Source organism: Rhinopithecus bieti, unplaced genomic scaffold (assembly GCF_001698545.2).
Source record: "Rhinopithecus bieti isolate Rb0 unplaced genomic scaffold, ASM169854v2 scaffold_17829, whole genome shotgun sequence".
Classification (NCBI taxonomy): domain Eukaryota; kingdom Metazoa; phylum Chordata; class Mammalia; order Primates; family Cercopithecidae; genus Rhinopithecus; species Rhinopithecus bieti.
In genome coordinates this window covers 617482-644315 of record NW_016809238.1, presented here as the reverse complement: position 1 = coordinate 644315, position 26834 = coordinate 617482, and the positions used below count along the sequence as shown (strand labels likewise).

At 38.2% G+C, this 26834-nt stretch overlaps 1 protein-coding gene across 14 annotated transcripts in view; it reads left to right on the top strand.

Moving 5' to 3' along the window:
* The window catches only part of TMEM117 (transmembrane protein 117), a 556913-nt gene that overhangs the window by 123169 nt on the left and 406910 nt on the right, over positions 1 to 26834 (top strand). For 2 of the 14 annotated variants that reach the window (XM_017888964.1, XM_017888966.1), the window contains 2 exons: positions 11252 to 11390; positions 13532 to 13571. The exons of 9 other annotated variants lie outside the window; for them this stretch is intronic. In XM_017888964.1, the coding sequence (XP_017744453.1) occupies positions 11252 to 11390; positions 13532 to 13571 (179 nt within the window). Of the gene's footprint in view, positions 1 to 5602; positions 5628 to 5824; positions 5986 to 11251; positions 11391 to 13531; positions 13572 to 26834 lie in introns of those variants that run through there. 3 more of the 14 variants (XM_017888969.1, XM_017888970.1, XM_017888971.1) reach the window with 3 other exon arrangements.

The window sequence follows — 26834 nt, the reverse complement described above, 5'->3', positions numbered from 1 at the left end:
AAAAATTTTGTTAAGTTCACTATTTTCAACAGCTTGAGTACGCTTTCTGATCCCTTACACAAACTTTTTTCTTATTCTAGTCAATAATGATTGAGTAGTAGGAGCCCAGGTGCAAATTTTTACTGATAAGAACTTATTTTCACTTATTGTTTTTCAAGTAATAAGTTGGTCAACCTGCTGCCATTGTTTACAACGGTAGCTTCCTTCCAAGGAAGGAATGTTTGTGTGTTTGCTTCTTTGTTTTATTTATTTTGGGAGGTGGTATTTGTTTTATTTAATTTGTTTTGGGAGGCGGTAAGAAAAAATTTAAATTTAATAAACTATAAGTGACCTAAACTGATGAAACTATTAAAGTACAAAGCTACCAATTGTAGCAAATTAAAAAAAAGAGATACAATATGATTTCCAAAGGTATGTAGTTAAACACAGCATTTAGGGGTGAGTAAAGAATGGAGGACTGGGAAAGGGTTCAGGCGCTGATGTGGGAAGAGGGCTGAGTTGTATGTTTTAATGAAGCCCAGAACTCCTTGATTCAATAGTTGAAAAGCTTGATTGGCTGCTCATACAAGGCTGGATGCAAATTCTGCTGGAGTGGTGCTTTAGATAATTTGTTGGGTTCACTCTTAATTAGGCTAAACATTGACTTGCTTGTACGATTAATTCACAATAATAGCACAATTAATTACTAAGGCTGGGAGTAAGGGGCAGAGCTAGTTGCCGAGAATGGGCTGGTGACAAGAAAGGCTGGAAATGAATGGCTGATTCTGGTCAAGAGGATTGACCCAGGGAGGCCCTGGAGAGGGAGGTGGAATAAGAGGAGAGAGAGAAGGAGGGAGAGGGAAGAGGGGAAGAGGGAAGAAGAAGAAAGAGAAAGAGAAAGAATGAGACTAGACTTATTTAGCTAGAGGAAACAGCAATAGGGCACAGTTTGCTGCTGTTAACATTATTGGTTTTGCATTATTTGGTTTTAATAGTACAAAGGTAAAATGGCACAGCGTATCCAAATTATCACAAGTTCAGTTAGTGTTGTTTGAATTGGTGAAGTTTTAAAACATTAATGAAAAACATAATCAATGTTGCATCTTTGTTACTCTATGGGAGTGCTTTATTAGCTATTCAGAATGGACACTGATTTGACACACTTAAGAGGTGTTCTGTGATCATTATTCATGGTTGTTTACTCCAGCTCTCTTATTAAATATTTTATCAGCTTGTTAGAGGGGGAAAATTCTGATCTGACAAATAAAATACTTGGATGTTAGCCCCATCTTAACTACATAGAGGCAAAAATAATGCGGAAAAGTTAGTTTTCTCATTTTCTAGAAATGAGTTGTTATATCATTTATAATTAATATTAATAGTGATATTAATATCACTATTCCTGACATCATCATCATCATGATTAATCTGGGGGAAATGCATGCTTCCAAAGTGAAGAGGCAAAGTAAATTTTTAAGGTCACAAAAAATCTTGGTTGTCTTTGACCTTATTTTTTTTATGTGGGAAGCAGTGTGATATAATAGAAACAGCATGGACTTCTGTCCCGCCATTCTTTAGCCTTGTGACTCTGAGTAAACTACACTTTCTGAGCCTCAGTTTCCTCAAGTGTAAAATGAGGATGTTAGTACCCGTTTCAGGGTTGTTGTGACAATCAAGGAAGATAATAAATGCAAAACAATGGGTACAATGTCCACCATGTAATGAACTCTTGATAAATATTAGTAGCTATTATAATAACAGAAAATACATATTTTAGTTGAAGTACTTTAGCTCTCAATAAATATTAATTGCTATAATAAAAACAATAAGTAATTTGGCCAATATATGAAATGACCTAATTTATGGCAGTAATATTATTACATTATCATGCAATTGTAATAATTATTATTTTCATACAAAATGCCCAAATGAATACCTGGCCCCAGTAGGTCTTTAATAAATATGAATGTTTATGCCATAGTACTTAATGTGTAATCTTAAAGATACTTATGGAGTGAAATTAGCCCATGGAATATATGACACCTGGCTTGAATGCTATTGGAATGCATCTTTATGAAGGTAAATAAGCAGTTCCTTATTTGATTTTCCATAAATGAAAAGTAAATGTGAAAATCTACTATAATATTTCATTAGGGTTCACAAGTTACACCTTTTATTAAGTAACTAAATGATTATTTGATAATTATTTTTAAAAAGTGGGAAAATTTGATAGAATTATGGATGATAGCTTGGGAATAACTCAGTGGCTCATGTGTGTGCACATGTTGTGTGTGTATTCATTATCTAGAACCCATATGATAATGAATATCTTTAGGTCAGTCTGAGTTCCTTCTTCCCAGTGGTGAATATGTAGGAAATAATTACTTTCTAGTCATGGAAAATTGATGTATATTGATAGCCTGAGGTTCACGGCTTACCAAAAGTTATATAGTCTGATTTAATAAATTAATAAGAGATGGCCCAGCACCATCTGAGAAAGTGATATTTCTGTGACAGTTTATCCTATGCGTTATTAACTCTGTAGTTATTCTTGAGGAATTGATGAAAAACAGTAAACGGAGTCCTATTAAGAAAATATTTTAATTTTTAAATATTTTCCTCCTAAGGTAGCATCAGTGACAGTACAAGTGTATACAGTATCCTTGCTCCTGAGTTAGAAATGTCTACAAACTCTTCTGCCCTTCCAGTACCAGATTGGGAAGGTTAATATTGTTTTCATGGTGGACTTAAGTGAGCTGCCTGTACTTTCTTAAGAAGAGGATCACATCGGAATTGGTTAACTTTTCTCTATTTCATTTTCCTTTAGGCTACCGCCAGGGTACCCTGACACTGTACTTTTTCCTTTTATCTGGAGAAGCAAATATGCATAACATAATTAAGTTAGTGTCAGAAGACGTGGGATTATGGGGCTTGAAAGAGCATAATATTTACAGTAGTAAAGCTCTTTAGAATTGGGACACTCAAAGACTGATACTGATTTAAGTAACATACTGAATTAATATCCTTATTTAATTTTATTTAATTTTAAGAACCACCACTTTATGTCATTTACAATAAAAGATCAATAAAATTAAAATATGAAGAAAGAAAGGGAAATATTGGATTTTGATATTTATTTTGTACTCTCGACAGTTTAATTCTGTCTCCCTAAAATGCATATTTTAAAAGATTAGGAGGGGTCGGGCGTGGTGGCTCATACCTGTAACCCAGCACTTTGGGAGACAGAGGTGGGTGGATCACGAGGTCAGGAGATCGAGACCATCCTGGCTAACATGGAGAAACCTTGTCTCTACTAAAAATACGAAAACAAAAAAAAAATTAGCCAGGCATGGTGGTGGGCACCTGTAGTCCCAGCTACTCGGGAGGCTGAGGCAGGAGAATGGTATGAACCTGGGAGGCAGAGCTTGCAGTGAACCGATATTGCGCCACTGCACTCCAGCCGGGGCGACAAAGCGAGACTCCATCTAAAAAAGAAAAAAAAAAAATTATTTCCTAGGCATGTTGCAAAGCGTACTTTATTCAGCATCCTATGTAGTAACAGGAAATAATATATATATTGCATATAAGATGCTTATATTCTTTTAGCAAAAAACAATTAGTTTTTATTGCTTCAGTATTGCCTCAGTATTTGATTGCTTATTGTTAATACATCTACATATGCATATTCTGTTATTTTAAATATATTATAAATTATATTTTAAATATACTACTTAATGTATACTAGTATACACAATATATAATGTGTAATATCCATTGTTAGGCAATAAAATCTAGTTATTAAAGCGTTTTACTTTTATTAGAGAGTTTGATGGACAAACTTACAGCTAAGTGTCCAAAATAAATCACTGATGATAGAAAGTTGTGAGTAACAAAGAGATACATTTTGAACTCTACAGAGGCATCTTAATCAAGTGTCTGGATATATAGTTCATAATACTGAGACATCAACAACACCTCATAGAAGAGATCTTAAAGGAGCAACAGATGTGGTATTTCTGTTAGGATCCTGTCAAGTTAATACAGGGCTCAGCAGAAAAGAGATGAGCTAGGAAATTTCAGCTCCAGTTACAGTTTAAAGACAGATTTCCCTAACATCAAACAGAGCTGGTTCAAGAAGTAGGTCAAGCACACATTTTGTTGTAGCCACCCAATGAGTGATGATGGCTTACAAAGACAAGGTAAGAATTTAGGACTAGAAGATGCAAGTCAAGGTTGGCATAATTGGAGATCCAAGTCAAGGTTGTCATTTGTGGTAATAGTCTAAACTCATGGATTACTTAGGAATTAGCAATAAGGTGGAGCTAAAGTCAGGAGTTTTGGAGAATTTAATGAACTCCATGGACCCACTTCCTCCAGCCTCCCAAATTTTGTGTACAATATGAGAGAGTTTACAGACTTGCAGCCATTGAACTAAGTATCTCAGAATTAGGAAAGTAAACAGGAGATCTCAATGATAAGCTCTTAAAACTAATATGTATCAGTCAGGTTAGGTTAGATTATGCCTCAGTAACAAACAAATCCAACATCTCAGTGGTCTGAAACAACAGAGTTTATTTCTTGCTCTCACTACATTTTCATTGTGAGTTAGCTGGAGGGCTCTATTGCTTGTTGCTCTCCCTCTGGGATCAAGGCTGAAATAGCAGTTGTAATGTGGAAGGTTGCTCTCAGGGAGGTCTCAGAGTAGTCAGTAATTGAACATTCTGCCTGGAAGTGAAATAAATCACTTCTGCTCACACTCTGATAAGAACTGATTATTTGGCCCCACCCAAGCACAAGGGCATGGTAAGTGCATGGGCTTGGGAGGAGGAGAACCAGAAGCATTTTCAGGAACAACTCCACTGACTACCACATGAGACCACTCCTACCTCTCAACTAGAAAGGGATTATATACTTCCTGATCTCCTACTTCTCCTTCCTAAAATCCTTCTCCACCTAACACACGATGTCTTTCTTCCTATGAAGGAAATATATAGAATATTTTAAAAATCATCCCATCTATGACTTGACATAAAAGGCGTGGATGCATTTCACATCAATATCTAGTTATTTTTCCAGTTGTACATAGTGATACCAGTTGGCCAGTCAGGATAAGTGTGCAATAATTGAACAGAAGAGAAATCTATTTCATGAGGAAGGTAAGATATCAGGATTAGTAAGACACTGGACTGACTGGTGGCTAGTATGCTCTGGTTGAGTTCTTATCTATAATTAGTACTATATACATTCTGATATGGTGACTACATCCATTCTGATTGGTACTTCTTATGTCATTTTGGTTCTAAACACTTTGAATGTCATCCCTAGTTAATAGAAACAAATTAGTTATTGAATTTCAAAGAAAAGGAACAGGTCAACAGGACCTTTTGGAGATATGGATAAAACATGTATAATAAGTCAGAGGAATTATAAAATGTTATACCTTTTTATGTCTACAAATTGAAAATGAGTCAAGAACACAGTTGGAATTTGATCATTTAAAATAGAGGCTCCAACTGTGGCTGAACTTTTGCACTCGTCCTGGTTGCCCTGGTAACAGGTTTCCTTTCTATGCTAGTAATGCTAACAGGGTGAGTGAGGTAATAATTGGCAGTAGAGACATAGGTGTTCAAGTCAGCTCCTACTTCTGGGTAAGTTAGGAGTTTGCTGAAGGCAAAGGATGAGGTCATGAAGGGATGAATTTGAGTTAAAATAAGAAAAAGAATTAAGTTGAGCCTTATCTTGAAATTTTCTGAGCAAAGCCCTGAACATAGCATGTTTTTCTCCTGATCTTGGTTGAAGTCAGGGTAGATAGTAAATCACGTGTATATTTGTATATCTCTATGAGGTCTTCCATCACAGCCCAGAGGAAGCACTAGACTGGAAAATTGTAACCTGTGCAGATTGGCTTGGATTTGAGCCACTTGCTGTGTGGATTACTGTGCCTCCTCCTAGAGTTACCCAGAAAGTTCTCATCTGCCCAGAAGGTTCAAGAGGGAGTTAGAACAGGTTTGTTCATATTTTTCTGTGAATGTTGCTTACTTTCTATTTGATATTGTCCTTAAGCATATTGTATCCTTGCCAAATATATCTGTTCAAATTCTGCTTAATGGTCTGAGCCTTTTTTGCTTTCATTAAATACCTGTCAAATGTACACCACTGCTTGGACTGAGATTAGGAGGAGTCATGAGCACTTCACTGTTTTTTCTTTTTATAATTTTGACTTTTATTTTAGATTCAGGGGGTACATGTGCAGGTTTGTTACATGGGTATATTGCATGACGCTGAGGTTTGGGGTACGATTGATCGTGTCACCAAGGTAGTGAGCATAGTACCCAATAGTTAGTTTTTCAGCCCTATCCCCACTCCATCCCTCCACCCACTAGTAGTCCCCAGTGTCTACTGTTGCCATCTTTATGTCCATGTGTACTCTATGTTTAGCTCCCACTTACAAGTGAGAACATGTGGTATTTGGGTTTCTCTTCCTTCGTTAATTTGTTTAGGAGAATGGCCTCTAGCTACACCCACGTTGCTGCAAAGGACATGATCTCATTCTTCTTTATGGCTGGGTAGTATTCCATGGTATATGTGTACCACATTTTCTTTATCTAATCCACCATTGATAGGCACCTAGGTTGATTGCATGTGTTTGCTATTGTGAATAGCTGAATACTTCACTCTTTCAATATCTGTTTTCTCTTTAAACCTTTCCCACTAGAAAAAGAAGAGGATAAGAGGTGCTTCCTCTATTCCACTCTTTAAAATTCCTGAGACAAAACCTAATAAAAACTGTCACATAAATAAATTAAAATAATATATAACATTACCTAAAAATAGGATGGTTTTTAATTTGTTATTCAAATGAGGACACCTTTGAAAGTAAAAGAAAGTGCTGTTAGTAATAACACAGAAGAAAAGACAGATTATGATGTCCATGGCTGACTTAATAATATTGTCACCATACCTAAAACCAGTAGGAGAGAACAGAGAGATAAGGAGGGAAGGAGAATTACCTTGGGATACTCTAAGGGGAAATCTTGGCCTTGGTGCACAATGAGTATTCATACTCGCTTGTGATTAATTTGCAGCCACGTTCAGTACTATTAATAATAGAGAACATGAAATTATTTTAAGATAAAAGCTCTTTTCCAGGAATAACTTGTATCAGGCTAACTATGTAAAAATAAGTTACTAGGCAAAAAATAAAGTCATAGAAATCCATATTCAGAGTGAAGCCTCAGAAATGGTCTTAGTAATTGACAAAAGAATTGTCAAAGTTAAGGACTAACTCACTAATTTGATTGCATTTTCTGTGCCCATGACAATAATTTAAGAAAATTAAAATGAGCTCCACTTTTCTTAAGGCAAACCTGTCATGCCCTGCCTCAGATTTCAATAGGACTAAAGAAGAGTCCCTAGAATGTGAGAAATGACTATAACTGTGTAGTGGGCAGCCTCTGAGATGGTCTCAGTGATCCCACTTCCTGGCATTAGGCCCAGTCCTTTGTTCTTTTCCCCTTAAGTGTAGGTTGAACCCAGTGGATCCCACTTTTAATGAATAGAATTTGATAAAAGTAATGCCATGTTCCTCCTCCTCCTCCTCCTCCTCCTCCTCCTTCTTCTTCCTCTTCTTCCTCCTCTTCCTCTTCCTCTTCCTCCTCTTCTTCCTCCTCTTCCTCTTCTTCTTCCTCCTTCCTCCTCCTCCTCTTCTTCTTCTCCTCCTCCTCCTTCTCCTTCTTCTCCTCCTCCTTCTCCTCCTCCTTCTCCTCCTCCTTCTCCTCCTCCTTCTTCTCCTCCTTCTCCTCCTCCTTCTCCTTCTCCTTCGAGTGAGGCATCATTCTGTCACCCAGGCTGGAGTGCCTTGGCACAATCACAGCTCACTACAGCCTTGACCTCCTGCTCAGGTGATCTTCTCACCTCAGCCTCCTGGATAGCTGGGATTACAGGCATGTGCACCATGCCCAGCTAATTTTTTGTATTTTTTGTAGAAATGGGTTTCACATGTTTCCCAGGCTGGTGTTAAACTCCTGGGCTCAAGCGATCCTCCCACTTGGACTCCGAAAGTGCTGGGATTACAGGCATGAGCCACTGTACCCAGCCACATGTTACTTCTGAGGTTAGGCTGGCTTCTGCCTTGCACACTCTTTCTTGCCCTCTCTCTGGGAGCCCTTACTCTGGGGGAAGCAAGCTGCCACATTGGCAGTATGTCGTCCTATGCAGAGGCTTATGTGGCAAGCAGCTATCTCCAGATAATAGCAAGGACCTGAGGCCTGCCAACAACCTCATGAGGGAGTGGAAGCAGTTCCTTCCCAGATCAAGCCATGAGATGATTATAGCCTCAGCTGATGTGGTGATTATAGCCTTGTAAGAGATCCTCAACCAGAGGATCCAGCTACATTGTACTGTGATTCCTGACCCACAGAAACCGAGATAATGAATGCTTTCTGTTTTAAACTGATGCATTTGGTGATAATTTATTCCCTAGCAGTGGATAACTAATGCACTGCATGTAAAATAAAAGTGTGTGTTCTGAATGATGAAAATATACAGAAATGTGCGTGAGCCTGTGGACATGCACACACACAGAATGGCTACAAAATCCTTATGTGTTAAGGATAAGAGTTTTTCCTGTGCTCTCCTGCATTCTCTGTGCTGATTTTATTTTTTGCCCTATGTTTTTTCCGGATATTTTCTTCTGTTTATGGTAGGGGGACTTTAAAATAGTTCCACAGCATATTAGCAAATAAACAGAAGACTCAGTCTCAGGCATAGAGACCACATATGATATTATACAGCATACATTTGGGAGAAGCACTATTGATCTTTCTTATTGAATGCAAATTTTTCCTGTGAGTTTTCATAAAGAGGATCCTCTAAAATGTAGAGAACATCTTCAGTGATATTCCTAACAACATCCTTACCGTAAACAGAACAATGAATTTTAGCTGGCTGTTTCTTTTCAAGTCTGTCAGTAAGTACGGTCTTTATTTGCAGTTTTAAGGAGTAGCCTAATTGTAGCATATGGCACCCAAGTGGAACTTACTAGCCTCCAAGGAGAATATCTTGCGTATTTGACTTTTTCGACAATATCAAGTGTCATGACAAAGGAGTTCATCAAATTTCTTCTGCAGATGGATGGTTATCTTTTGGGAATGGTTTAAGTTCTACTTGTGACAAAGGAAAAAATAATTGGCAGGTAACACCTTTTTTTTCTGGCTATACAGTTCTGTGTTTTGTTGTCTATAACTTAACTTTTAAATTATTTGTTCCAAAAAGGTAAATATTCAGCTTGAAAAAGCTGCTGAAGGAAGATTAAGTCCAGGCTACTTCTCATCCTATTCTGCTATAGAGGTAGCTAAAACCCTTTGCAGAATTAAAAACAAAAATTATCTCTTTAGCACAATACAAATTATTACAGTCATCAGATTATAGGTGCCATATACCACATTAATTTAGGAATAATGGTGTAATGCTGTTTCAGTTAGGCATGAAAAAGTACCTGTATTTAAAACTGTTTCCAGAATTGACAGTTTTTATTGCAGCCTGCACATGGGGAAATAATTCTTACTAAAATCACTTAACACTTCCTCATGAGCTTTGTGTGACACGCAGATTTATGTGCATATCCTTTTAGTAGGAAATGAGTTTGAATTTTACTTTGGGAAGTAAGAATTATATTGTAAACGGAAATATAAAAAGATATAATAAAACTGTTTCAGCTGGTAATGTCACAGCATCACTAATCAAAGAAAGCACAACAGAGCCATAGAAATATCTTTTTACTTTACAGAATAAAGTAGAAAATGCACTTTAATTGCTGTCATGAAAAGATAGAAGCAAAATATTGTTTGTGGTAGATGTCTGTTAGTGTGCAGTAAAGATTTATCAACCCTTTAAAAATTAATTTATAACTGGCCAGGTGTGGTGGCTCATGCCCGTAATCCCAGCACTTTGGGAGGCCGAGGTGGGTGGATCATGAGGTCAGGACAGGAGTTCAAGACCAACCTGTCCAAGATGGTGAAACCCCGTCTCTTCTAAAAAAAAAAAAAAAAAAAAATTAGCTGGGCATGGGGGCGGGCGCTTGTAATCCCAGTTACTCGAGAAGCTAAGGCAGAGAATTTCTTGAACCTGGGAGGCAGAGGTTGTAGTGAGCTGAGATCGCGCCACTGCACTCCAGCCTGGGCGACAGAGTGAGACTCTGTCTCAAAAAAAAAATTAATTTAAAATTATATTTCCATCCTTGTATGAAAACTCTTGGAGGCTTCTGGCATTCACCTTGTACTTCTTCCCTTCTGTCACCTGGCAGCTTGCTCAATATTCCTTCTCTCTCACTAAAAGGTTTCTGGGCCTGTCTCACAGTCTTGGTCTTTGCTTGAAGTCTTGCCATCATCTTGGGTGTTTCTAAAATCCACATGGTCACCTAGGGACTCTGTCAAACCATCCAGTGGATTGGATGCTTCCCAGTCATTATTCTACTTAACCTGTTTCTCTCTCCATCCCTTGACACTTATCACCATTCCTGCCTCCTGGAAATACTGTATTTCCTTGGTTCCTAACACCATTCACTGCCTGCCTCTCTTTAATTTCTCCTCTAGATATAGCAGTACCTCCTTATCCCCAGTTTTTCTTCGCAGTTTCAGTTACCTGTAGCCAACCATGATCTGAGAATATTAAATGGAAAGCTCCAGAAATGAAGAATTTGTAAGTTTTAAGTTGTGAGTCATTGTTAGTAGCGTGATGAAGTCTTGTGCCATCTGCCTGGGATGTGAATCACCCCTTTGTTCAGCATATCCACATTGGATACGCAGGAGGCAGGTTAGTCACTTAGCCACCGTCTCGGTTATCAGATTGACTGTCAATGTACAACAGTGCTTGTGTTCAAGGAACTCTTATTTTACTTCATAATGACCTCTGCATGCAAGAGTAATGATGGTGGCATGTTGTTATAATTGCTCTACTTTATTATAAAGTATTATTGTTAAGTTCTTCCTCTGTCTAATTTAGAAATTAAGCTTTATCATAGGTATGTATATATAGGAAAAACCAGTATATATAGGGTTCAGTATTACCTGTGGTTTCAGGCATCCACTGGTGGACAAGAGGGGACTACTGTACTGCTTTTCAGTTTTTTTTGGGCTCTCATCACTCAGAATTTTAATCTTGTTTTCTTACTCTAGTTAGGCTACTTGTATGGACTTACCTTTGTAGCTTGACTGACTATCTTTATGCAGGAGATTCTAAAATATGTATGTCTACCCTTAATTTTTTTTTTCAGCTGAATATCATACTAGCTACTAGAAACATCCATTTGAATATGTCAACGGTATTCAACTTGGATAGTCTAAAATTGAACTCTTCACTTCTCTCACCCTACCCTTGCCACCTTCTCTGTTCCATATCAACAAATAGCACAGGTATGTACCCAGTAGCTAAGGCCAGACTTAGGTGTGTTCATTCTTTTTCTCTTCTCCATTATCTCATGCATGCAGTAAATCACAAAGGCTTATTGATTCTACCTGCTAAGTATCTCTCAAATCCATTTAATTAGTCCTACCTTACTGGTATTCCCCTTATTTCTTTCTTGGATTACTGCAACAGATGTCCTTCCTAGTTCAGTATGTTCATGTGGTGGTAATTCCTCTAAAACATTTATGTCCTTGCATCCAACTCTTCAGTGAACAACTTATCATTGTCTTCAAAGTTAAGTCCAAGTCCTTCCCATGACTTTTAAGTAACAGCCCCAGCTTATCTCATCATTCTGCTCTTCTGTTATTTTCGCCCAAAGGCTAAGTTCCATCCAAAGTGAACTTCTTTTAGTTCTATGAAGAGGACTTTCTTTTTCATACCTCTAGGTCTTGAAATAAACCCCTTCAGCCCCTACCCTCCATGCCTTCACTGCTTATACCCTGGCAAGCTCATACTTACTCAGGTCTCTGCTTAGACATCACTTCCTCTGGGAAAACTTTCCTAACACCTTAAGGTCAGGTAAAATGTTTCTTCTGTGTGTTCCCATGGAACCATGTGCCACTTACATCATAACATTTAGCACACCATGTCCCTCCCACCTCCAGTACTCTACATGAAAACTATTTTTTTATGTGGCAAGAACAGTTAACATGAGATCTATCCTCTTAACAAATTTTAAAATATACAATGCAGTATTGTTAACTATAGGCACAGTGTTGTACAGCAGATGTCTAGAACCTAATCATCTTGAATAACAAAAACTTTACAGTCATTGATTAGTAACTTCTCAGTTCCCCATCCCTCCAGCCCCTGGTAGCCACTACTGCATGCCTTGCTTTTATGTGTTTGAATATTTTAGATACCTCATATAAATGGAATCAAGTTTTTTTGTTTGCCAGTTCTTTTTTTTTTGAGACGGAGTCTCGCTCTGTCTCCCAGGCTGGAGTGCAGTGGCCGGATCTCAGCTCACTGCAAGCTCTGCCTCCCGGGTTTACGCCATTCTCCTGCCTCAGCCTCCGGAGTAGCTGGGACTACAGGCGCCCGCCACCTCGCCCGGCTAGTTTTTTGTATTTTAGTAGAGACGGGGTTTCACCGTGTTAGCCAGGATGGTCTCGATCTCCTGACCTCGTGATCCGCCCATCTTGGCCTCCCAAAGTGCTGGGATTACAGGCTATCCTGGCCTGTTTGCCAGTTCTTAATTGGATTATTGGCTTCAGGGTAGAGCCCTTGGAGGAATAGGGCCAGGATAGCATGCAGTTTTGGGTCCTAACAAGCAGGCACAGCTGAAGGCAAAGAAAAGTCCCCCAAATAAGGGTGCCATTTTATACTGGATCTTGGATCCCCAACAGGAAGGAGATACTATGGGAGAAGACAGCACATATCATGCATTTCATTGCAAGGCAACCCAAAGCCAATCAAATTCCTTTGTAATTAATCCATCCCCCATGGGGGATGGACCCCATCTCAGTGGGAGTGGGGGGGGATATTTCTGTATCCAGAGTTGGTTCCTTCTGGTGAGTTCTTAGTCTCGCTGACTTCAAGAATGAAGCCATGGACCTTCACGGTGAGTATTGCAGCTCTTAAAGGTGGCACAGACCAAAAGAGTGAGCAGCAGCAAGATTTATTGAGAATAGCGAAAGAACAAAGCTTCCACAGCATGGAAGGGTACCTGAGTGAGTTGCTGCTGCTGGCTGGGGTGGCCAGGTTGTATTCCCTTGTTTGTCCCTGCCCACATCCTGCTGATTGGTCCATTTTACAGAGTGCTGGTTGGTCCATTTTACAGAGCGCTGATTGGTCCATTTTACAGTGTGCTGATCGGTCCATTTTACAAACCTCTAGCTAGCCACAGAGTGCTGATTGGTGCTTTTTTACAGAGCACAGATTGGTGCATTTTACAAACCTCTAGCAAGCTACAGAGCGCTGATTGCTGTGTTTTTACAGAGCACTGATTCGTGCATTTTACAAACCTAGCTAGCTACAGAGCACTGATTTGGTACATTTTACAATCCTCTTGTAAGAAAAGTTCTCCAAGTTCCCACCTGACCCAGGAAATTCAGCTGGCTTCACCTCTTATTTCCATATCTTTCAGGTGACCAAGAGTATGCTTCTGTGATTCAAATGTGCAAACAGTTAAGTATCCCTCCCTATCAGCTATCTTTTAAAGTTTATTTCCTACCTAGTTATTACACACCAAAGTTCTCTCATAATATGAAGTAATTTGATACCCCCAAAACTAAAAACTCAGATAACACAGTGTAAAACAGAACAGAGCCTATGATTTTGAGAGGGAATGCTCTACTTTTAATTCCTAGGATTTCATGAGGAAAACGAGTTTTTCCAAAACAGGGTCTGTTACCCCTCCTTTGTTTTTCCCAAGGAGTCCCAGCCTACCAGAATTTATCTTAAGGCCTCTCATGTGTGCTTTAAGAGTGGCAAGACAAAAAATGGAGAATAATGATTCAGTCAACTGAGAAGGAAAAAAAATTTCCAGAAAAATAAGATCCAAGAAGAGAAAACATAAAGGCCTTTTAAATATACTTGTAACTTGGATATCCACTTTTAATTAAGCTGAGCACTCTTTAAGAAAATCCTTTTAGATCCCTTGTTACTTGACTTTAGCCAGGCCAAGCAGTTAAGATTTTGGCTTTTGAACTTTACAAAAGTAACCTCACAGGTGAAACCAAGAAGCCTTAATTAGGTTATGACTTAATTGCGAGTGTAGAAGGAATTTTCAAAGGGGGCGATATGCAGCTTTTGAAACTGTCATTTCATTTGGTTGAAAGTGTGAGACAAGACCAGCAGCTCTTTGCAATGGCATGTAATTTCAGATTATCATATACTTACTGCTGCAAGAGCCTGATATTCAAAGCTGCTACAGCAATTTGGGGTCTTGGCTTTGGACTGGTTTCCAAGATGCTATAATTCTTTCTGGGACACTTATTTAGAAGTCTACTATCAAGGAAGCCACATGTGAACTTCTTTGACTGTTCCTAAATCAGAATCATAACCCATTTTCATATGCCACATTATAGTGACTTTAAAATCTTTTAAGTAGAAATGTTTGCTTGGGTAGTGAGACTTTTTAGAAGCAAAAAAATACTATTTTGTATTTTTTTTTGTCAGTTTAAATTATGTTAAACAAGAAGTCTTTTGAATTATACCAGAATTTACTTGGCTCTTTCTACAGAACTTTTGTAGTCATCAGACCATAGAAAGAGGGCTTGTTTAAATTGAATCAAGTAACTTTTTCTATTCCCTTCAGTGATTTGACTTTAAACCACAGTTGGAAGACAACAGTTTCCTGCTTTTGTCAGGTTCTGGCAAGATTTATTTGTTTCAATACCTGTTTCTTCACCTGACACAGAGTGGTGGCACATTATTGTTTTTACTCGGGGACTGCAGTGTCTAGAGAGACTCTAATTGCACTTCTGTAGTTGAATCCCAATATTAAAGGCTTTTAAGTAAACTTCAGCATTTTAAATCTGACTTTATTCAGAAAAACTTTTCCTTTTATAGAAGAATATTAATATTATTTATTTAAAATTAAGGGATATATAGCTGGGAATTATCCTTTAGAAAGTATGTTTTATAAAGGACTTGTTTTATTTCTGAGTTCTTGTTTCTATCACGTTTTAAGAAAATGCTGAATGATTGATTAAATAAACTTCAGATTGGTTGACACCTGATAGTGAGAAGACTGCTCCTTGGAATTTCTGTTCTCATTTCTGTTTATCCTCTTGTCTAATAACTATGATAGGCAAAATTTATGATCTCTCTATCTCACCTAACCTTGTTCCAGATATACATTTTTGATGTCTTTTATTCCAGTTATCATGTATTTAATATAATTTCCTCAACTTTGCTACAACATGGAAATAGATTTTTTTTATTAAAAATTAGAAAGTAATTATGTCTTCTATGTTTATATTCTTAATAATATTGATGTATCTGTTAATAATGTGTAATGCTAATGAATAATTTAGTTTCCTTAGTGTTAGTTTCCATGATATTATAATTAATATCTTTACCTATGAAAATGTAGGGAGCTGTCTAAAGCCCAGGAAGGTCCTGTTAAGAACCAGGACAGGGGGGGTGGAGCAAGATGGCCGAATAGGAACAGCTCCAGTCTCCAACTCCCAGCGCGAGCGACACAGACTGGTNTATGTAACAAACCTGCACGTTATACACATGTACCCTAGAACTTAAAGTATAATTAAAATAAATAAATAAATAAAAAATAAAAACCAACGACTTCAAGAAAATATATTCATATTATATATTTAATAAAAGGCTTCTATACACACACACACACACACACACACACACACACACACACACACACACAAAAGAACCAGGACAATGCATTTAACCTATCACAATCAAAATGCCATTCAGCCTTTGCCCTCAATATTTGACAGCAAGTGAATTTGTCATTGCCTCACAAATATCCTGCCTTCAGCTACCATTTGTCTGCCTTGTGACTCATGTTTTCCATGACCTAGTTCTTAACCTGGTTTTTGTCTTTAAGTTGTCACTATAAAATGTCTAACTGGGAGATATCTTTGGTTGCATTGTTCCTCTTACAAGTCTCAACACCTCATTTTTTTTTTTTTATGGGTATGGTGAGGTGTGGTCAGGAAGATGAATTGTATTTGCTAGAGGAAAAGTAAAATTAGTTCTGTGAGCCCTTGACTCTATATTTCTAATGGTTTCGGGGCCAGACAAATTCTGCTTCAAATCCTGCTTCTGCCACTTCTCAAACTCTCTCATCCCGGGCTATAATAATTATAGATAATAGTTATCAAGACCTAACTCTTTGCCAGGTGCTATGTTACATGATTCATGTATATAATTTTATTTAATGCTCATGACAGTTTAGGGGGAGAGACAGACCACTCACAGAGGTTAAGTAGTTTGCTGACAGTCATGTAGCCGATATCATGTCAGGCAGAGTTAGAATTCAGATGCAGTCTTTCTCGCTCCAGAGAACTGGCAGTGTTAGCTACATGGATTTTTCCTAGGAATAAAGTAAGAATGATAATATCAAATCTACTTTATAGGATTTGTGTGGTGATTAAGTCATAGGGTATCTGAAAAATACATTTTCTTCTGTTTAAAATAAACTTTTATTCATCAAGCATTAGCAGACTCTCAGGGTACATTGCTTTTATCCATTAAACAAAGGTGATCTTTGCTGGAAACCCAGTGGCTTTGTGATACAATTCATTATGCTGGACTCAAAAGCAGAAAGCATTATGGCTTTAGGATGACATGGAAAAACATACACTGAAAAGACTGATAGCCAAATGACCCTCCGCAGTATCTAGTGGCATGCCATTGGGCTCTGGATCTGCCAGATTCCTCAGCCTATCAGTCTTTGGGGTGATGGTGAGAGAAGTAGCTAAAGGAATCAGAATTACAAAAAGTATCCATAGGATGGTGTGATGGCTTGAAAGTACCAAGACTAAAATGAGAGACAACTTTAAATTCTACACTTGTATTAATTATCTCCCCAAAAAATAGAGGTTGAACTGTTAACAGAAGTTTGTTTTTAGTAAAGCTTTTTCGCTTCTAGTTGACTGGAGGCTAAATGGGAATCACCAATGTGACATGACTGTTACAGGAGCATTATAATGAGTCATAGGTAGCATTGTTTTCTAAAATAAGGAAATTAATAGTACTCTGCAGTATCAGACCATGTTGCCAAGTCTGTCGTGCAGACTCTGGCAGAGCAACAGATGAAAGGATTTCTCAGACATAGGTATCCAGTAAAAGAGTGGGCTAGGGGACTGCTGGCACTAGGGGCCCAAGAGAGTTAGCAGCCCCCCTAAGCCAGCAACACTCACATTTATTTAGTACAGATTTAATGACAAAGGCTTGGAGCAAACACAATTTGTGGGTAATAAACATTGTCGACCCATCACGTAGACAGTATCCTGAATGTGAATGATTAAAGGTTGGTTTCTGGAGACAGGAGTAAACAAATTTATCTAGATAGATTTCTTTACATTCCCTTATTATCTGCCCTCACCCTTTGCCCCAGGGTAAAAACAGCTGCCTTCAGCTCATTCTTCCCTGAAGCTTTGCAAAACCTCCTGGCCTTGCAAGAAGGTTTGTGTTGTTCCCTATAATTTTTATAACTTTTCCTACCACCCTGACTGATCTCCTACATCTCCCCCTTTTCTGTTTTTTGCATCAGGTTTTGTTTATTGAAGAGTACTGATGTGTGCAGCAACAGGTTTGTCAGGCACTGTGATTATAACTCGTATTCTGGCTTTGCATCCTAGAATTAGTAAATAACATAAGACAAACATGACTGTAATCAGTAACCTTCTTTTCTAATCAAGGAGTGACATGTAGTATTACTTGGCACCTTAGTTCAATGTGTGCCGCTACTAAGGAACACCCCCACTTGGGGGTATGTTAACCCCTTCCAGCTAAGCAGTTATGTTATTAGAGACTGCCCAAGTAACAGGGCGGAAGAAAGGCAGATCTAAGAGAGGAGCCTAACAGAGTGTAGCAGGTGCGGGTTGCAGTCAGAGCGAGAGCATAAACATGATCAATACCCTACGTGCGTTGTAATGTATAACAGAGAGTATAGCAAGGAACAGATTATCTGGAGTGAATGGTGTCTGCATCTGGATCAGGATTCACTCAGCATCCTGAATTGTCTTCTTCAGCATCCCCTAGGTAATGTCTGGGGCTTTTGTCATCCGAGGAAGCCACATCGTCTGAGGCTGTGGGTTCCACAGGGATGTTTCCTTCATTTCTGGTACCGGGTTTTGTCCTAGCCATGCCATGGTATGGTTTGATGTGTCGTGCTGGAATCCACAGAGGACCTGAGGGAGTGTGAACACAAGCATATCCTCTTCCCCTTGTTAGCAATTCATTTGGACCACAACTTACATTACTATTTACATCTTTCCATAAAACTGCAGGTTTTATGTCTTGAGAAATTTTAGCAAACTGCTTTTCTATAGCTGATTGAAATTTATTATTTAAATTTAAGAAATTAAGGGTAAATAAGGCTTGTGCTAGTAGTGTTGCAGGGTCCTTATTCATATTCCCCCTTTGTTGTTTTCTGAGCGTATTTTTCAGAGTGGAATGGACACATTCTACTATGACCTGTCCTTGGGGGTTATACGGGATATTCCACATATGGCAAAATTATTGAAACTGTGATCTGGCATAAGCCGGACTATTACCAGTTTCAATTTTTGTGGGCCACCCTGTAAATGCAAAAGTTGAGAGAAGATACTTAATAACATATTGGTTGGACTTTCCAGGAAGAGCATGTGTGCTAATTAGGTGAGAATAGGTATCAACGGATACATGTACATATGTAGTTTTAGTTTTCCGAATTCAGGGACATGTGTAACATCTGTTTGCCATAACTGATTAGGTTCTAGTCCTCTAGGGTTAGCACGTGTTAAAGGAGACATGCCTGTGAGCTGACAATCTGGGCATTACAGGATAATTTGTTTAGTTAGTCTTTGGGTAAGTTGACATTGTTTAGTTAAGTTCCTCCAATTTTGGTGGAAAAATTGACATGATTGGGTGGCTTGGTCAAGCAGTGAGGTCATAACTTGCATGTCTGCTTGGTTATTACTGTAGCCAGTGGGCCAGGCAGTGAGCTGTGGGCTTGAATATGTGTGATAAAAATAGGATGTGTACGTTGATCCAGCAATTGCTGAAGTTGAAGAAAAAGTGCACACAGGGTGGGCTCAAGAGTGGACTTAATGAGGGCTATTTCAAGGTTCTGCAATCAATAAACAGAGTAAGCAGAATCACTAATAATACTGATAGGCCGAGCGGAAAAGGTCTCCAGGGCTAATATTAAGACTCTAACCTCGGCTCTCTGAGTGTTAGTAAGTCCAGAAGAAGTGAGGGAATTATGTGGTCTCCACCAAACAGCTGCTTTTCTGTTTTTACCAGGGCTGTCAGTAAAAGGTGTTAAAGCTTTAGGTATGGGGGAGTGAACTGCTTTTGTAGGCACAACTACATGAGTATGAGATAAGAACTGAATTAGTTTGTCAGCAGGAAGGGCATGCTCTGTATGACCTATATAATCAGAGTGTTATCTGAAGATCTAGAGATAGGGGCAATATTACTTCAAATTGCTTTTTAAAGTAATTCTTATGATACAAGGGTCATAACCTAGCAACTGATTGCATTGTCTGTGGCCTGTGTAGATGACTTTACTAACTAGCTGCATATAGGGAGATAGTGTTTTAGTCCCGGTATGTGAGCAAAAATCTAATTCTAGGAAGCATAGCCTTGGGACCATCTGTCCTATTAATCTTCTTGGGGAATGTTTAGTAGGAAAGGCAAACAACTGGACTGAATATTTTGGGTCTGTGCGATCTAGTTGCCTCTGAGAAATAGCTTCCTCTATTTACTTAATTTCCCTTTTTGCTGCAGGAGTTAAATGCCTGGGAGAGTCTAGGGCTGTGTTGCCTTTTTGGATAGAAAACAGGTTTTGTAACTTACCAGTAGTTATGCTCAAGGAGGGGTGAAGCCAATTAATATCACCCAGTAATTTTTGATAATCATTTAAGGTGTGTAAGTTGCTAGTATTTAACCTTTTGAGGTCTTACTGACCAGGGAGTTAGTATGTATCCAAGGTATTTCCAAGGAGAAGACAATTGTACTTTTTCAGGTGCTATGATTAAACTTCTTAACTGTGTGTTCTTTATGACAGAGGCATATAAACTTAAAAGTACTGGCTCCATTGGGGCTGCTAGTAAAATATCATCCACAACATGAATAATCTTGGAATTAGGAAATTTTTTTCTACTGGGCAGCAAATTCTGATTTACATGATATTGACACATGGTAGGACTGTTTAGCATTCCTTGAGGAAGTACTTTCCAATGAAATTGGCAAGCTGGCCTTTCATTATTGATAGTTGGTATTGTAAATACAAATTTTTCTCTGTCCTGTTTTGCAGGGGGAATAGTATAAAAGCAGTCTTTTAAGTCAATAATGACCATAGGCCAATCTTGAGGAATCGCTGCAGGGGAATGGGGGGGCCTGTTGAAGGGGCCCTATAGGTTGCAAATTAGTACTGATAGACTGTAAGTCATGCAAAAGTCTCCATTTGCAAGATCTTTTGGGAATGATAAAAATGGGCGAATTCCAAAGGCTGTTTGATGATTCTATATGGCTGGCTTTTCATTGCTCCTCAACTAATTCATGGGCTCGTAATTTCTCTCCCTTTAAAGGCTACTGTTCTATCCAAATAGGATTTTGAGAGAGCTATGTCAGGGGTAGGGGAGGAATAACAGTGGCCATTATTAGAAAGAGGCCTGCAGAGTGACCTCAATTAACCCTCTTGTAAATGGGCTAACAACTCCATTTCCTCTAATGCTTTTTCTTATCTCTTTATAAGCGTTAAAAGAAATGGGTTCATAGACCTGATTGCCTTGTCAATCTTGCATTACTGGGCAGGCTAAGAACTCTCCCTTTAATGCTGCTTGCCTAAGATAGGGTTCCATAGCTATAGTGTATCCCTTGTCTTTTTTCCAATTTATTGGAGGAGGGGGCTTAGGCAAAACCTCTGTTTCCTCTTTGTTATTTTTGCCCAGTAATGGCTTGGCTGAGGGAGAAGGAAGAGGTGGTAAGGTAGGTGATAGTTCTTCCTCCCTTCCCTTTTTAGGCTCTTCTGTGTAGAGTGGGACCAAAGCAGCCCTAACTAAAGCCCATAACATTAGAGTTGTTACTGGGATCCTTTGCCTTTGTGCATGATGTTGTTTCAGATTTCTTCCCACTTGTTCCCAGAGTTCTACGTCTAGCATACCTTCTTCTAGGAACCATGGGTTATGGGATACAACAGTTTGCATTAGGTCCCTTAATTGAGCCTATGAAACTGAGGCTTTAAGTATTTAAGCAGCTGCTTCAATACTTATATATACTGTTGCTCTTGAGCTGATAACTATTGTCCCATGATAAAACCTTAGCCTGAATAATTTCCTTAAACTTGGAAATCCTGAGCAGGCACCAATGACTTACTGACTTACTGACTGTGCAGTCTCTTCACCTCCATTTTTGAGGGTTCCACTGCGATCCGTTGCAGCGTTCCTCACATGGGGCACCACCTGCCAAGTCTGTCCTGCATGCTCTGGCCAAGCAACAGAGGAAAGAAGTACTCAGACACAGGTATCCAGTGAAAGAGCAGTCTAGGGAACTGCTGGCACTAGGGGCTGAAGAGAGTTAGCAGCCCCCTAAGCCGGCAATGCTCACATTTATTTAGTACAGATTTGATGACAAAGGCTTGGAGCAAACACAATTGGTGGGTAATAAACATCGTTAACTCTCTTGAGTAGAGAGCAGTCCTGAGCATGAATGATCAAAGGTTGGTTTCTTGAGACAGGACTAAACAAATTTATCTAGATAGGTTTCTTTACATTTCCCTATTATCTGCCCTCGCCCTTTGCCCCAGGGCAAGAACAGCTGCCTTCAGCTCATTCTTCTCTGAAGCTTTGCAAAATCTCCTGGCCTTCCAAGAAAGTTTGTGTCTTTCCGTATAACTTTTATAACTTTTCCCATGACCCTGACCGATCTTCTACACCATGTCTAGCACATTTTCACCACATTTCAAGTCTATATTCTTGAAGGTTCATTGGCTATTTGATTATATTTGGAGGCCAGACCACTTGAATAAAGGCTTTTCTGACAATTTTATTTCAGGAATTGTTCAATCTGGGTTTCAGCCTGGGGAATATTATCACTATCTTCAAATACTTGAAGAGCTGTCATGTACAATTGGGAGTAGACTTAATCTGTGTAGTTCCAGAGGACAGAAAGAGAAAGGATGAATGGATCATAGTTATAGAGCTTCAGTTTGGGCTTAATATAAGCAATAACTTTTTAACTCTTAGAGCCACGTAAAACTAAAGTGCCTGTTTTGTTGGTAAAGCAGTGAGTTCCTTACTGGTAGAAGTGTTCGAGAAGCTACTAGATAGACTACCTGTCAGGGAGAATATAGATAAGATTTCTACTTTGAGTGATTGGTTAAACCTTCTGACTTCTAATGCCTCTACCTAGTCCAAGATTCTTTAGTATTACAAAAAAGATACAAGTGTTTGCAATAGAGCAAAGCATTGCCTCAAAATGAAATCTAAATAAAAAGAAAATGGGTTCTACTAGAAAAATTACCTTTTGAAGAGGTGTTCACTCATATGTGGAATTGCAAAGAAAAATAAGTGTAGTTATCACAGAAGCAGAGAGTAGAACAGTCATTACCAGAGACAGGAAGGTGAGGGGGAGGAGAGAATGGGGAGAGGTTGGTCAAAGAGCACAGAATTACAATTAGATAGGAGGAGTAAGTTGTGGTGTTCTAATGCACAGTAGGGTGATGATGGTTAACAGTAAGGTATTATATATTACACAGTAGCTAGGAGAGATCCTTTGAATGTTCTCATCACAAAGAAAGGATAAATGCATGAGGTGATGGATACACCAAATACCCTGACTTGATCATTATACAACATATATATGTATCAAAACACTAAATTGTACCCTATAAATATGTAGAATTACAAAGTGCCAATGAAAAATTAAAAAAATTCTTTTAAATCTATAAATAGGAATATGAGTTCATTATTTTAAGGTGAGACTACAAATGTCAGAGAAACCAGATGTGTGGGTCAGCTAAAATAGTTTCTCCGAGGAATATAAAATGATCAGAAGGGTCCAGGGTGAGTGTGAATCTGAAGAAGGGAAATGGGTACACTATTGAATGGCAAATGACATCAGGTTCTAATGTATCCATGTTTACAAAAGGGAGATGTCTGGTAAGCAAACTCAGTCTACACGCTGGCTTCACTTTAGGTACAGGAAAAGATGGTTACTGCTAAGAAACCCCCATACTCTTGTTTTCTAACCATTTTTTTTTTCTAATTAAATGCATTAAAGAATACCTTCTCCCTTTTCTACATTATGTAATTATTTAATCTACTTCCCTAGATATACTTGACAAATTATTGAGATGGCATCTTAATATTTTCTGCTTAGCTCATTCTGGGAGATGAACTTCTTTTCCTCTTAAAATTATTCTGTGTGCTTATCCCTTTCAAGAAAAATCACACCCCAGATTGCTCAGTCACAATCTCTCCTGGGAGATAAACTGTGAATAGAATGACTCTTCTTTTACTTTTTCTGTCATATTGCCAAATAGAACACAGAGAGTATTCACCTATTATGTATTTTGTTTAGAAGCTCAGCTATCAAATACTTGAGCTATACAAATTTCCTGGAGAAAGTATTTTGACCCCTTCCATATACTACCTCATTTTCCCTGGCCAATGATATCCTTAATCTATAGCTTCTCAAGCAGAGTAACAGATCTCATTTTTAAATTCTTATTATAAAGTTGAATAAATACTATGCAGTTACAGGAGTTGCATCATAAACCACCTCAACATTTACAAACTTAAAACAGCAGCCATTTTATTTGATTGCTGATCTGTGGGCCAGCAATTCAGGCTAGGCTTAGCTGGATATTCTTTTGCCCATCTCAAGCAGCTGTTTTCTGAGATGCTTTAAGATGACCTCACTCACATGTTTGGTGGTTCTGGCTGTTTGCAGGACTACAAGTCTCTGGTAGGCTTTGCAGGTTTGTTTACATGGTGTCAGCCTTCCAAAAGTAGCAAGAAAGAGTTCCCAGGACCAAGAGGGCAAAGACCCAGTGCACGAGCAATTCTTAAACTTCTATTTGTGTCATGTTGGCTAATATCTCTTTGGCCAAAGTAAGTCCCATTGCCAAGTTCACAGTCCGTGAGGAAGAGGACCATGCAGGGTCATGGATACAGGGAGATGTAATACACTAGGAGTCACTGCTATAGCCTCTATCACAGTTTGTGCATAAATTTATAGGTTGGTGCAAAAGTAATTGTGGTTTTTGCCGTTACTTCCAGTGGCAAAAACTGCAATTACTTTTGCACCAACCATTTATATATATGGTAGGCATTTAATATTTGGCTTTGAGCAACATAATATGAGGATTTACTTTATATTTAAGTGACAAAGAATAGTGTGAACAGGAGGGAATTAATCTACATTGAGAACTTATGATGTGCCAAGAACTTTACATATGTTATCTCATTTAATTTTGTAAACTCAGAGTGAAAAAAACTGAGATGCAAGGAAGGTAAATAACTTGTCCCAGGTCACAGTTAGCACTTTACACTCCAGTCTATGGGACTCAACAAGCATTAAAAAATAAAAAATAAAAACAAAAAATATTAGTAATGGCATATATTAATAATAGGTACTTTTTCACAAACTGTATTTGTTTTTGTCTGTTGGCTCACAATGCATAATAGAATTCTTGCCATGAATTGTTTGATTTTTTTAAACTTGAAAGCCACTGTTACCCGATATAGACTCCCATAAGCTTGTGAAAGCAGAATGCTCAGAATCACAGGGGATTAAAAGTATATCATGGCTGAGCGGGGTGGCTCATGCCTGTAATCCCAGCACGTTGGGAGGCCTAGGCGGGCGGGTCACTTGAGGTCAGGAGCTTGAGGCCAGCCAGGCCAACATGGTGAAACCTCGTCTGTACTAAAAATAAAAAAATTAGTCGGGTGCAGTGGTGCATATCTGTAGTCCTAGCTACTCAGGAGGCTGAGGCACGAGAATCGCTTGAACCCGGGATGCAGAGGTTTCAGTGAAGCGAGATCACGTCACTGCACTCCAGCCTGGGTGACAGAGTGTGACTCCGTAACTGCAGCAGCAACAACAAGAACAACTGACTCCGTAACTGCAGCAGCAACAACAAGAACAACAACAACAACAAAAGCATATCATTAGCTTCCCACTCCTAATTTAGCTGAAAGGTGTATTACGACTACTATATTACATTGAGATAGTGTTTTCGTCAGATGAGCACCTGACTCCTTCCACTGCAGTTAATCTCCTTTTATCAGCATCTGCTAACATTTCTTTGTGACTTACAGAAAATCATTACCATAGGGAAAGATTTGAATTCTGGGTGGAATAAATTAGAACATCAGTTTCCCCTATTGATAGATCCTTGTAGGAACCAATAACTAGTATAAGAGACACTTAAACAATTCGGATGTAATACCTTGTGTTTGAACCAAAGCATTTATTACTCAAGTATGTAGTCCAAAGAGGTAAAGGAGAAGTATTATTTTGCAATCTATTGTTATTTTTTTGTTAATCTCATTTGTCTTCAATCATGCAAAATGGAATGTTTGTTTTACAGTGAGCCCACATACTGAAATGTCTTTTATTTGCAAAATGAAACCATGCCATTAAATTTGGAGCAGAAAGATTCTTTTAAAGAAATATCAACAAAATGGGAGCATGTCCAATGGAAATTTGAACTGATATAAGTTCCTGTGTGATGGCTTTATTTGAAACTTCTCTCTTTGAGATTTTTTTTTCATACTTACCTAACCTGCATAAAGATTGCATATCAATAAACTGGGAATCATTTGATAGAAAACAATGGGAGGGAAATGTCTGTAAGTTCCTACATATCTCTACATGCAAAGAAGTCAAACGGTTACTTGAAATTCTCAAGAATGCTTTATAGATTGATTAGAGATTTTTTTAAAGCCGTTATCTTCTGTGCTCACCAAGTAAAGTGTGGGTTAGAAAGTTATTTTAAAGTCATTTTCTTGCAAGAAAACAGCAGGATTCTGCCAAAGCCCAAAACTAGTAAAATTGCAATGAAACATTGAAAATTACAAGGTCAAAGCTTTATATTTATATGAAAGTAATATTTGAACCAAAAAAGGTGATATAATTTTTTAAAAATTTGGCCTATTCCAGAGAAACACTGAAAAACAAAATAGCTGGTTTTGATAAATCAGCTATTTTGTTTATTTGATAAATAATTTATCATTATATGTTTTGTTATCCCAAATTTAAGAAATTATTAATGAGCATAACTTTTACATATTAATTATTATAGTTGCTCATTTAAAAGTACTTGCAAAACATGATTGTGGATGATTATTTCTTGCTGATTCTGTTTTCAAATGTTTGTATATGGAACATTGTTTTGGAAGGAAAGATTTAGCAGCATCACTCAGCTTATAATTAGTGTTGGATATGTTAATAAAAAGTAATCAAGATGTTGGTAAGCAAATGCTAGAAACTGAAAATGAAGGTGATTAAAGTAATTTCTAAAACAAGCTAGGATTAACTGAGGATGGAATCCCAACAGGATTTCTGCTTTTGTTCATTGGCCTTGCCTGTCACTGCTGATATAATAGATCATGCTGGAAGAACAAACCTTCAGTGAGGGATCCAGAGGACATACTTCAAGTTGAAAGTTCTATGTTTGTTGGTTCAATAATGCTGAGTTAATTACATTTATAATTCTGCTATACTTGAATTCTAAATTGCAGTCCCACCTC